This window comes from Dreissena polymorpha, chromosome 11 (genome assembly GCF_020536995.1).
Source record: "Dreissena polymorpha isolate Duluth1 chromosome 11, UMN_Dpol_1.0, whole genome shotgun sequence".
Lineage (NCBI taxonomy): Eukaryota > Metazoa > Mollusca > Bivalvia > Myida > Dreissenidae > Dreissena > Dreissena polymorpha.
Genome location: NC_068365.1, coordinates 65,905,908 through 65,919,716, shown reverse-complemented (window position 1 = coordinate 65,919,716; position 13,809 = coordinate 65,905,908). Strand labels below are relative to the sequence as shown.

At 34.3% G+C, this 13,809-nt stretch overlaps 1 protein-coding gene across 3 annotated transcripts; it reads left to right on the top strand.

Annotated features, from left to right (window-relative positions):
• Positions 1 to 1,879: 1,879 nt before the first annotated feature.
• On the top strand, positions 1,880 to 12,447 carry LOC127851317 (N-acylglucosamine 2-epimerase-like). 3 transcript variants are annotated; one of them, XM_052385023.1, is made up of 10 exons: positions 1,880 to 2,128; positions 3,100 to 3,175; positions 3,809 to 3,884; positions 4,157 to 4,326; positions 4,764 to 4,994; positions 6,169 to 6,250; positions 6,539 to 6,704; positions 7,897 to 8,038; positions 10,539 to 10,642; positions 11,223 to 12,447. In XM_052385023.1, the coding sequence occupies exons 1-10, from the start codon at positions 2,028 to 2,030 to the stop codon at positions 11,272 to 11,274; spliced, it is 1,200 nt and encodes a 399-aa protein (XP_052240983.1). In that variant the 5' UTR covers positions 1,880 to 2,027; the 3' UTR covers positions 11,275 to 12,447. The 3 variants fall into 3 exon arrangements, with proteins under 3 accessions (XP_052240983.1, XP_052240982.1, XP_052240984.1); XM_052385022.1 differs by having other exon boundaries at positions 1,881 to 2,128; positions 10,539 to 10,626; XM_052385024.1 differs by having other exon boundaries at positions 2,114 to 2,178; positions 10,539 to 10,626.
• Positions 12,448 to 13,809: the final 1,362 nt, after the last annotated feature.

Sequence of the window (13,809 nt, the reverse complement as noted above, 5' to 3'; positions counted from 1 at the left end):
ATAAATCTAATAATGAATCAACTTCACCGTAGTCAATTATGTACATGTCATCCTCATTGGAATGACTTATGAGATGGCTAACCATGCTGTCTTCTTGCTTCTGTTTTGGAAAAGTTATGTTTTGAGGTTAAATGGTTGACTTAATCGTAGCGTCTCAGAAATTTTCTATCGCAATCTTGTACACATTAATGAATATGTTGAATTTCATGTCTGTCTTTGATGTTCATGTTCAAAATACATCTTGCTTTAAATTGTTTCTCACATTTTTCCCACTTGAACATTTTGACAGATTTTCAGTAATAAGTCTAAAATTGTAATTGCACAAATTGAAAGTTTCAGCCCTTTTATAGATTCTTGAGGCTCTAGTCCATGAGTTTCTCATGCTTTTTATGCTCGACTGCATTCTATCTCTTCTCGCGTATACAGGTGTCCCTTTGCGCCAATATTTTATAATCCCTTGTATAAACATTAGATGAGCTAAACCATTTCACAGATGAGTTAACACAAACATTTGAAAACTAAATACATCTCTGCGCCAAAACTGTGTAACTCTATGCGCCACTTTGATTTATTTACAATTTTTATATCATTTGGCAGGTTATTTACTTACCTCCATTTTTAAGCTTATTACTTCCCTTGGATTTTGATCCAAATATCATCTGACAAATACGATTTCGCGATTTCTTCAAAGATCGACGAGCCTTTTTACCTGTTTACTTATGCATATCTAATTTAAGGTGACACTGATATGAAGTTGTCGTGGCCGAGTGGTTAAGGCGATGGACTAGAAATCTTCTGGGATCTTCCCGCGCAGGTTGGAATCCTGCCGACATCGCATAATTTTTGCGACGCGTTTTATTTCTTTTCTAACGTAATTTGATTTAATAAAGCATATAAGCTATGTTTATTGTTAAATATGTTGAAAATGTTATGCACATCCTTCGATTTTTAAAATTAAAACAACGTTATGGCTAAATTGGGTAATTTACTGCTGAAAATACGAATAATGCATGTTGCATTTTTATTTTTATTTCAAAAAGTAAACAGTAAATCTGTCTACATGTATTTCTTGGTATTTTTGCTGTATATAGTGTTTCTATAAAAACTAAGTTTAAAATATAACTTAAATGATACTATTTTGAATTTAATGACACTTTGTTTTTAACCGACCCAATTTTTACATGGCTGAAATCACTTACATTTCATGGCGCTCTTCCATAGATAAACATTTATACAAAATAAATGTCTGAAAAAGAATACTTATTTCATCGTGTTTAAACTTTAAACACCTTTACTGCATCTGTACACACCAACTGCATGCCCATATTTGGAAATTTGAATGAATTATGGAACTTTTATATACCCCAGTGGTGAAAATAAACTGGACAAAAGCCGAGCGTGGGGGTGGTTTTGAAAAAATCGGTATATTTTTTTTAAAAAGCATGGAAAGCCTACCTACACATTTGCATGTAGTTAAGTGAATTGATGCTGATTAAGAAAATAATTAATTAAATTATATTTGGATATGTGCCCATTAGGGGTGCGCTACCTTAAGTCATCTTATTGTATCATTTAACGTAATAATGTATATTTTCTATAAACCAATAACGTCCAAATACTAATTGTAAAAGTTACGGTTACTTAAATAGAAACACTGTGTCAGAAGACGATTTGATAAATAAATCTACTTTACAGAGGATTCCGGAGATTGCCGATGAATCACGATAGTAAAGTCGATCATAGCTGATAACGGCAAGTAGAGCAGACCACTTGATTGTATTTTACGGAGGATTCCGGAGATTGCCGATGAGTCCCGATAGAAAAGTCGATCATAGCTGATAACGGCAAGTAGAGCAGACCACTTGATTGTATACAGTGAAGAACGATTATTGTTATCAACTACTCATAACGCGAAAGATACGGTCGTATCTTAAACGGTATATCAGCTTAATTTAACTCCAAACATTTGCAATCCCTTTGTAAAAACAGCGGATTTACTCTTGAATTTAAAACTCGTTTTTTTAAAGATGGCTGAGAAAAGACTTCAAGAGTTTTACGACGAGATCAGTGAGGATCTGACTAGATGTGTGCAGTTCTGGTTGACACATTCACACGACAATAAATACGGGTAAGATGTGTGCAGTTCTGTTTAACACATTCACACGACAATAAATACGGGTAAGATGTATGCAGTTCTGGTTAACACATTCACAAGACAATGAATACGGGTAAGATGTATACAGTTCTGGTTGACACATTCACACGACAATAAATACGGGTAAGATGTATGCAGTTCTGGTTAACACATTCACACGACAATGAATACGGGTAAGATGTATGCAGTTCTGATTGTTATATTCACACGACAATGAATACGGGTAAGATGTATGCAGTTCTGGTTGACACATTCACACGACAATGAATACAGGTAAGATTTATGCAGTTCTGGTTGTAATATTCACACGAAAATGGATACGGGTAAGATGTATGCAGTTCTGGTTGACACATTCACGCGACAATGAATACGGGTAAGATGTATGCAGGTATGGTTGCAAAAGGTCGCGCGATGATAAATACGTGTAAGGTATCTTATCTTGAACACAATACTCTTGGTTAGTGGTTAGCTATAACAGTTTATCCTTTGTGATTTCTCTTGAATTTCATTATTAGACAGGTGAATTATCACATTCATAATTCTCACGAGAAACTTTAAAAAGCACGCTTGTATATATTTACTTACTGATGTTTTATGTTTCTATGATATATACTTAGTGTATTCGTTGAGAGTGTTTTGCTATATCTGGTAAATGAGCCTCGTTCTGGGTTCTCGGAAAACTGGACTAAATGCATGTCCATATGATGTCATCTCATACTTGCCTGTTTTAGCCTGTGATGTCCGCACATTCTAGTCAACTGATTGTTTTCTTTGCAGAGACTTCCAATAAATTAAATATTGAGGACTCCACATGCTAATTTGGGATGGCACTTAAGCACATGCCTTAAGCACCGTATTCCTAGAGCGTGTCTTGAATATTACTTCAGAACTTTAATTGAAGTGTGTTAATAAGATTGGTTCATTTTTTCAAACATCTGTTATAGAGGCTTTTTCAATTGCCTTGACGAAAACGGAACCGTTTATGACGACACAAAACACATTTGGCTTCAGGCCCGACAGGTACGAACAGCCTTAGATACGAGCGAGCTTGTACTGTGATAACTTGGTTCGAATGCAAATGAAAATACTATATAATATTTCAAATGATAATATGTATGAAAATTCGCACTAAAGATTTATTATGCAAATATATAATTGCTTTTAAATGTTAAAAATGATTTATAATGTTCCCCCACCATTCGTAAACCTAGAACACCGTGCACACTTATAATTTATCCAATATGCTCATATATAATAGCAACGACATGATACATGCATTTCGTTTATGTCAAATAAGAAAACGTGCATTAAAACATAAATGTACTAGACTAACAAATATAAAAATTAAATGATAATTCGACTGATACTGTATATCTTAATTCTTCGCGGCACATTAATTTTCGTTGATTTCGTGCGTGAAATTTAACACGAACACATCGGTAAATGACCAAAACAAATTCCTCCTTTTTTTCTAAAAACAGAAATTAGCAATTCTACGTGTACACGAAAAAGTCATTCTTTAAAAGCACGAAATGTCATGACGTCAAATAAAGATGATTTAGCAATAAAAAATGTTATATTTCTATCGTTAATGTAATGGCGTCAAATATATATGATTTTGCAATATTCAAGATGTCATTTCCCTTGTTACAGGTGTGGATGTACGCCAAGTTGTATAACGAAGAGGAAAAGTTTACTACTCAAGCTGTGCTGCAAGCCGCAGAAAAAGGTAGCAATACTAGGCTGACACTTTCTTAAGAATCGACATCGCAATTTCCATCCACATCACAGTTGAATTATGAATAAGTAGCGGAGTCTCTAATAAAGTCCGTTTGTTTGTTGTTGCTTTTTTTTCAATTTAACCGAGGGCTTAAGTTTGTTTTTGTTTTTAAATAAGGAGTTAAGATTTTAATTAAGTTTGTTTTTGAATCATGAGCGAAGTTCTAATGAACTTCTTTTTTAATCAGAAGCGGAGTTCCAATGAACTTCTTTTTTAATCAGGAGCGGAGTTTCTTATGAAGTTCGCAAAAGACGCGTCAACGGGCAGGTGTTATCTTATTCTTACACGAGATGGAAGACCAATCAAAATGCAGCGTACGATATTCTCGGAATGCTTCTACACCATGGCTATGTCTGAAATGGCCAAGGCAACAAAACAAGCATTGTACAAGGTGTGATTATACGTGTTCATACTTTAAATAACTGATGGTGGTGGAGAATATTCTAAACTTACAACAATAATGTAACTGTGTTGAGATGTTCCAATCACAGGGCATCGTTTGGGGTAAGACAAGTAGGTTTCGTCATAGAAATGACGTCACACGATATACGTCATTCATTTCATTATTTAAAACCAAAGCGCTGAAGGCATTCGAAATTCATACGGAGATTCCAGTATGAACAACTTTATACAACTACATTTTTTTATTCGTGTCCTGTTGATCGCGTGCTTTAGATTGACACACTATTACTTGCGTAAAATATAGAAAAGTAATGAAGGCTAGTTATTTTGTATATCAAAAAATATTATTTTCGCGTCATGTTAATATTCTAATATCCAAATCAATTAAGTTCACTACAAAAAAAGTTTAGACTTTAATCTTAAAAGACCGAGGCAGTCCAAATGATGGACAGACTCATTCACTGGGTACGCGAGGACGACACGGATATCCGACTAGGGCGTCCGCCGCTGGCTGGTGAGGCGAGGTCGGAGTCTCTTGCGGTACCCATGATGCTGCAGTGTGTGACACACGAGCTTCTTACCCTGGACCCGTCCCTCGGTGCCAGGTACCGCGACATACAGGAATGGAGCGTGCAGAAGGCACTATCGCATGTTCAGGTGCGTAGAATGCACTAAGTGAACATTTTGTTCCGGTTTTCATTTAAAATATGTGAAAAATTAGATGTAGTTGTAGTGAAATGAAATTAATGAAGACCTGTTGTTCCATTACACTTAAATGTTGGTGTGTTTTATTGGCTAGACAGACACACAGTCAGTTAACTAGTCATATATATCAAAATTTATTGTTTGCCACCTTTCTGTTTTTATGGAAGAATGATCTTTCCAATGATTTGAAGTAATCGATTATGGAAATTCATCGATGTGCTGAATTACAATCGAATTGTTAACGTCACACATGTTCAACTCGATTTTTGAATCACAATTATATATATGTCTATTACTCGCAACGTAGTAGAAACTGAACTATTTAAGCTTCCAATACATGTTTCAAAATCAAAGGTAGTCTTTTTCTTTATTTGTTGGCTTCTAACATGATTGACGACTGTTCATATACAAATATAAGCTAATAATATATCACATGTTTCTTTTATACAACAAATTCAAGTTGAAGACTGGTTCGGATTTATTTATTTATTTATTGATAAATATATCAGCTTTAAATATAAAACTACTTTCATAATACATCGAATTCAAGTTACCAATGTGTTGTTCATTGTTTTGCAAATGTCAATATTTGCATTTATTTCGAACATTTCGAACATTTGACCAGTTGATTACTTTTGTATTCTAAAACGTGGAATCATGAAATAACATATACCGGTATGTCATAACCGCTAAGTGGCCAACTTCTAACGAGAGTGAACTGTTATATTAGCAAACGTTGGCTTTGCTGTTGTAGTTGTTTGTTGTTGTTGTTTTTATATTTTAACACATGCATTTCTTTCAAAACATTTGTTCATTTGCTAACTTCATTATTTCCGAACCTAAAACCAGTGTCTAGAATATGTCATGATCCGCGTGTCGACAATATAACGCAGATCAATAATTTCGTAATGCAATCAAAGTAATGTATCGTTTTAAATAGACAATGATCTAATATGTGTTTTTCATACCAGATATCATTCAACATTGAACTGTTGCCTTAAGGATACCAGATATTCATGCACGTAGCGTAGGCTTTGTTTACTTTATTTCATACATGTTCAAATCTTAAGTTTCGTTCTCTGGTAACAACGATCGATTTACGGTTTTTTATGTAAAACATTTTCAGCGCGATGGGACTGTGGTCCTAGAAAACGTGAGCACTTCAGGAACGGAACTTCCGGGATCACTGGGTCGTCTCATGATACCAGGTAGTGTGGTATTGCCAGCTAGAACTGTAAAGTAAAGTTATCTGGAAAGATTATTTTGAAAATCCATTTACCTCTGGTAGTTTGTGTGGGTGAACATTTGTTCAGGTAGAAACTATACATTTTTGAAAATTCAAATTCTGTCCGGAATAATATAACGCTAACTTAACTCGAAACTAGATAATTATTGCTATACAATATTTATAATTTACGATGTATGTTAAATTAATTTATTTTCTGTATAAGATATAACCATACCATGGACATTAAAATGTTATTCTATGAAAACAGGTCATGCAATAGAGGCTGGTTGGTTCCTTTTGAGGTACGCAAAACAAAACGGTCAGGACGAGCTTGCCCAAAAGGCAATCGACCAATTTATGAATGGCCCTTTTGCCAGAGGTTGGGACGATGAATGCGGGGGACTTTACTACTTTCTAGATGCCGATAGATACAGGTACTGAATCATACCGGGGCTAATACCGAGAACTAAGAAGAGAATTTTGAATTAGGATTCGTATCCACCCTTTTGTTAGTTTGTACATGACTATGGCATATACTATGACTCAGGTTACAGAAACAATTATACCTGGGACCATCACTCTAAATGTCATCGAGAAATCCTTTTAAGTAAACAATGATCTATTAAGAGATGTTTCAAAGTTCGTGTGTATGCAACAAGTTGAAAAAGGTCGCTGTGTAAGCCTTTCTGAGATGAGTTGGATACACTCAAATACACAATTACACTTACATATTATTTATCATGTTATATTTTGTGAAACAAATCTTTAATGAGATGATCAATATATTTGCGTTAAATTATTAAAAGATATTTCCTCCACATATTAAATTAACTGAATAGAACCATGCGTAGTAACATCAACATTATGTTTTATCACTCACGGTAACGTCCTCAACAATTCAAAACAAAAGAAGAGTAACAATACAATGTATATATCGATATATGTCTCGCTTCAGACATAATAAGCATTTAATATGTTATACACTCAACAGAACACATACAGTTTTGTTAAACTTCAAAATGACTGCCAACTTATAAAAGGTGTACCCCTATGTCAAGCATATCACCGCCGATATTGTTATAAGCTCGAACAACTCTTCTGTTTACTCCATATTTGCTCTACACAACAAAGTGTTGGTATATATACAAGTGAACATTGTTTTCGTCCAGTTTTTCTGCAAGCGAATTACACGATAATGTCTGTAAATCGACATCTTTCATTTCAATTTTAAAACAGTACATGCAAGCAGGACATTTTTCGTTGATAGACATTCTTTAAAAATTAAAAACAATTAAAACAATTAAACAAGAAATAATTTTGTTTGGTCACATCTCACTTTAAAAAAAAACAACCTAACAACACAGACACGTCGTATTTTAAAAACACATTTGACCAAATACCTCGCACAATTATGCTGTTCGTGCTTAAAACGCATCATATCGGAGTGTTGACTAATTATACGCACACGTTAGCAGGCAAGAAGTATACATAATATATGAGTAAAGAGACTCACCAAAACATTGTCAGACGACTTTTTCTTGCTAACATCCGTCAGTATTTTATTATTTAAAATGATCTCAGGTATTTACTTTGTTTATTTACGTGTTCCGATATGTTCATGTGCAGTCCAGTGCAGCTAGAATGGAACATGAAGATGTGGTGGGTACACACGGAGACAATGGTCGCTTTCCTGATGGCTTATCAACACACGCGTGACGGGGACCACCTCGATACGTTTGCCCGTGTTTATGACTACTGCTACTCAAAGGTTAATAATTTTGTCATTTAAATGTCACAAGTTACTACGCTGTATTTATATTATATATGTTTCCGATATATTTCATGATTTTCTATTATTGTTATTATTAAAACTGTTATTATTATTTGTAATAGTTGTATTATTACTGTTGGTATAAAACTAATAATAATAATAATAATAATAATAATATTAATAATAATAATAATAGTAGGGATGCAAGAGGTTACAAAAATCAGTAACCGGTTAACCTTTTGCCGTAACCGGTTATTAACCGGTTAACCGAAACGCGTTAGGTAGTTTCAATGTTAGAGTACATAAAAATGTCATACTGCTCGAACCGCTCTATAGAAACGAAAGTAATTTCTAATTTGAGATCGCTTGCGTCATTATTTTATTTTTGATTGGGCCGCTTATATTACGTTCGCGTCATATCGCTCACACAATTGCTAAGTCAATATTTCTGGCATTGTCGTGAACACATGCTTCAACACGTCCCTTCAGACCAAACTCATCCACACAATCCTTAAGGCGAATTGCAAGGTTTTCGCCGGTGTGTCGCTCTGGCTTGGCGCGGATCATAAGTATGCGCGACTCCATTGACCAGTCATCTTTGATGTAGTGTACGGTTACTGTGAGGTATGCTTCTGTGGCATTGGATGTCCAGGAGTCAGTTGTGAGGGAGACTGACGTGCTTCCCTGAAGATTGGACAGCAGAGACTTCTTTGCGTCATTATACTGCTGGTCAATGCGCGCCCTGACGGTTGTTCTAGAAGGCACCTCGTACTGCGGATTCAGAAGTTGCATCAGATGACGAAAACTCTCGTGTTCCACGATTTTCATGGGCACGTATGCCTGGACCACGAAATTTGCAAGGGCCTGATTGATCGCGTCGCTCGAAGCAAGACGGGGGCCATAAACCTGGTGTAACGTCTGTTGCTTTGCCACATCCGGACTGGCCTTGTTGTTATCAACGGACGGTTGCTTAAATTTTATATGATTTCGAAGATTTGAGGTGCCGCCATGCAGTTGAATTGTTGCACTGCATAACAGACAAGATGCAGTGCTCTTGTCTGCCGATTTTCTGAAGTGTTTCCATACCTCGGACGGTAATGGTGGCATCGTTGGTGACGTAAATTACAATAATGGTAATACTTTCTCAGAAACAAATTCGACGTTAACTCGACAAGATTTTAACTACGAATGCATTCCTAATAAAATTGTTACTTATTAAACACGGTATTTTCGCGAGCAATCAGTGTTGGATATTGGTTAACAAAACATCAAAAAGCCGTGCATTGTCTAAACTGTTTTTTTATCGCGAGTTCGATAAACGTGACAATTACGTCTTCGCTAATAGCCCCCACTCCCCGCAGTTCGCTAGTTAAATTTTCGCGAGTCAAACAAAACAATGGTGCAAATTATCAAAACTAACGCCTATTTTATATCATAAAGGTATTGATTTATTGCTTTATTGCTGTGTTTGTTGACACGTTATTTATTACCGTCGACTGTGCGGCATGTTGTTTTAACTAGTCGCCAGCGCAATTTGGCAGTATGTCACGCGAAAAAAGTAAAAATGTAAAAGTTATTCGATAAAAAAAACACAATCAATTTTGTTCTCAGGTTAACCTTTTGACGAAAATGTAACCGGTTAACTGGTCGTTCGGTAGGTTAACCGGTTAACCGGTTAACCTCTTGCATCCCTAAATAATAGTAATTATTATTATAATAATTATTCTTATTATCATTATTTTTATTATTATTATTATACTTATTATTATTATTAGTAGTATTAATAGTATTTTAATTTTGTTGATATTATTATTATCATAATCATTATTATTATTATTATTATTATTATTATTATTATTATTATTATTATTAATATTATTATTATTATTATTATTATTTTTTTTTTATTATTGGTATGATGATGATTATTATTATTATTATTATTATTATTATTATTATTATTATTATATTATTATTAGGTAGTTCTTGAAGTAAAAGTTGTAGAAGAAGTAGTAGTAGTAGTAGTAGTAGTAGTAGTAGTAGTAGTAGTAGTAGCAGTAGTAGTAGTAGTAGTAGTAGTAGTAGTAAGTATCTTAGTAGTAGTAGTAGTAGTGTAGTAGTAGTAGTAGAGTAGAGTAGTAGTAGTATAGTAGTAGTAGTCGTAGTAGTAGTAGTAGTCGTCTTCGTAGTCGTCGTAGTCGTAGTAGTAGAAGTAGTAGTAGTAGTAGTAGTAGTAGTAGTAGTAGTAGTAGTAGAAGAAGTTGTAGTCGTCGTAGCAGTAGTAGTAGCAGCAGCAGCATTAGCAGCCACAGTAATAGTCGCAGCAGCAGAAAAAATTATATTGCAATTAACCAAAATACCAAAACAAATTCAGAACGTTTGGTTTACTTTTTAGTTTTAGGCACGTTGACAAGTACCTGTTATTTTGTACCCTTTTTTCGGTACCTGGACAATTTCCTGTTATTTGCTTTTTTAATCGTGTGGTTCACGTTTTCAGCACGTTGACAAGAAGCGAGGAGAATGGTTCGGATATCTGAACAGGGACGGGTCTGTGTCAATGAGGTTTAAAGGTGGACCATGGAAAGGTATTGGCCTTCAAAAGCAGGCACCTTTAAATTAATTAGTCATACGTATGACACGTTTGTCATTTCTTAACAAGCGTGTACATTAGAAGTTTTACTTAAGCAAAAAAGTTAAATAAGTTTTAAGGTATAACAAATTAATTAAATATAAGGTATTTCACCTTTTGTTATATAATATATAAAATATTAAATCTCTATTTTATCATGATAACAGCATTGATAGTATACGAACTGTAAAGAAAGAGAATAATGAAAATTGTAACGAGAACATATGTTTAAATATGTCGCCTTTTAAACTTCAACTTCGATGTAATTGCATCACGAAATCAACTATCAATAACAAAACTAAATATTTATAAATCATATAAAATGAGAATATAAGTAAACGAAAAACAATCAACAAACACATTATATTTAACTAGAACATATGTTTTATTATGTCACTGTTTACATTGCAACTTCGATTCAATGACATTGCACAACTAACTCTAAATGATTGCACTTCGGTCATACATATAACGAAACAACACTTGTATAGAGTTTTTGAAATTAATATATAATTAAACGGACACTATAATATACACCTTATTTTATTACAGGTTGTTTCCACGTACCCAGATCACTCCTTTATTGCAAGCAGATGCTGTCTGAACTACTCAAACGACCAACCTTAACCTAAATTATGACAACAATGTTATAAAAATAGTTACTCTTTACTTAAAAATAGTATTTCGTTATCCTTAGAAATTTTCAACAAAAACGTGTCATCTTTGTTCCAATGGCTTTTAACATATTTGTGTCTCTTACTTTGCATCGTTTTCTATGAACATATTGTAATATAATGTCATGAAGATCATATTTAGTTTAGTTACACTAATGTACAGTCAACAATCCAATAGTTAACCTTCCCTTTTAAGTCATTATCTCTGGGCTAAGTGTGTGTATCGTCTTGCATGGTATAGCCAATTGCCTCAAGTTCAAGTCTAGCCGACAAGAATTTATCTCCTTAGTTTCCTTATTTCTATAAATTTATAAGGTATATAATCTACTCTGTTATGTGTTTTATTTATTCATAAAGAACCAATATGAGTATTTTAAATTTTCCCTTTGGAAACAATAGGATGTGCATATATGTGTAAAGGATATACATAATAATAGAATTATTTGTATAAACCTTACACAAATGAATTTTATTTTTTTATTAACAGTGTTTGTGATCTACTGAGAATTCATGGATTATTTGAATATTACACTATTTTATACAAAATATAAAGAATTATTTTCAATTTATCTAAAATAAAATATATCGAATTAGCTAAAGAAATGTGTTAGTCAAAACCATTTTATTTATAACAAACTGTGCTTATAAGAATATCAATTCCAGAAAGAGGGTTTGAACCACAATATTTCGGCATTAAAGTCGCCCGAGTTGATGTTGGTATATTTTCCCATTTGTTTAATGTGTCGCAAACAAGTGATTATGCGTCAAATGTGTTTGTATTTATTTCAGATGTGCATAAAAGTTGGTCAAAATCGGTCAATAAATGCTTAAATTCATTACAAAGATAGGCCTTTTCAATTTCTGTGCATGCACAGAAATAATCTAAATTCAAACAGGCGCGGGTTACATGTAAAACCACGTGACCATTGCATCATTGTTTACAACGCCATTTGCATGAACGATGAATAATCATGTCATTACCCGTTTACAATCCGACAAGCAAACAGACATGACATGGCAGCGTAATGTTTTTTGCAGCGTGATTTTTTGTCAATATTTATGCATATTACTCGACGAATTTCAATAAACTTTCATTAAGCTTGTTACAAACTCCTTATGTGTTCAATCAACAAATCGGCCTTATTGAATTTGCAGTGATCTGAGAAATCGTTTTATGCAATCAGCTTGCATTCTGACTTTTTACGAACATGATATTCACTACACAATGAACCTCGTTTAACCATTTAGACAAAAACAGGTTTTATTATCACTTTGGTAGGGCTAATTCGACTTAATTCGTTGGTAAATTGCTAGTGTTATTTAGTAGTTCTTCTTTGTTTTGAAATGCGCGGAAGAGGAAATCACGTGAAATTGGCGCTCACGTGACTCAAAGCGTACATACGCACTTGTAAACCTCAGCATCCACATCAAAGGGGCTATTGAGATGTTAATAAAAATAGCATTTATTGGAAAAAAAGCTCATCATCATTGTCAAAACGGTATGTCGGGGAGTTAATCCCCATCAGTGTTTCTTCTTGTTTGAGGCAAAGTAGTTTGAAGTCTAGTTATATGCAAAACGGCCGCATTTCTTTGAGGTTGCATACGTAAAGAAGTTTCGTAAGACTTCCGAGCCGATTCCCACTTCTGCTCTAGTTCATAGCAGTGCCCTAGCATGTTCAAAGAGGTATCAAGATGGCCACATGATACAAAGGCCTCGCCTTTAGATGATTTAAATCTTGCGGATTTCATGATTTCAGTGAATTTCGATAACTTCTTCGAAGTTTCCAACGGTTTGGGTTCTTGATTGAGTTCCCTGTATGTAAGGTATTGTAGATAGTAGAGATAGGGTTCGATTTGCAAACAAATGCAGTCATACATTCCATCAAATGGCAACATACAACCAGATGAATTGGAGGTGCCGATATTTCCTCGGTACATTTCGCACCACAAGAATTCAGGAACACACATCACCTCTGGTTGTATAAATATCAAAACTACAGACCATCTTTATTTGAAAGAGTTTCCAAATGATTGCTGTGCAGTCGGCAATGCTAATAACTCCGAAAGGGATTTGAATAACTGGTAAATGAGATTAGAGTGTTTATCGTCTTCTATTTTGTCTTCTATCAAGTCATAATATTTACAAGCTTCATCATATTCTCCCTTGAAGAAAAGGAATGAAGCGTATCTCATGTAGTTGCCAATAATATCAAACTCTAGAGATTATTTAAACATTTGTCTAGCTTTATTGATGCTATCCTCATTATATTCACGTCTTTCTGCCTTCAGTTCTAAATACGCCGAAGCAACCAAACTAGCCAGAGTTGACATAACGCTATGCAATGCATAGTCATATTTTCCTTATCTCTTCAACGCGGCGCGATAATGAGTTTCTAATTGTGTATATTGGTGTTCAAGTACAGTTTTCCTGTTTTGACGGTACTTCTAACCATTCAAATCCGTAC

What these genes read in the sequence shown, in the direction of transcription:
- LOC127851317 (XM_052385022.1), top strand. Translation starts at nt 2,028, where the DNA reads ATGGCTGAGAAAAGACTTCAAGAGTTTTACGACGAGATCAGTGAGGAT. An exon ending in CAAAACAAGCATTGTACAAG is followed by an intron (nt 4,327 to 4,763) that starts GTGTGATTATAC and finishes TAATCTTAAAAG; the next exon opens with ACCGAGGCAGTCCAAATGAT. An exon ending in AGGCACTATCGCATGTTCAG is followed by an intron (nt 4,995 to 6,168) that starts GTGCGTAGAATG and finishes AAACATTTTCAG; the next exon opens with CGCGATGGGACTGTGGTCCT.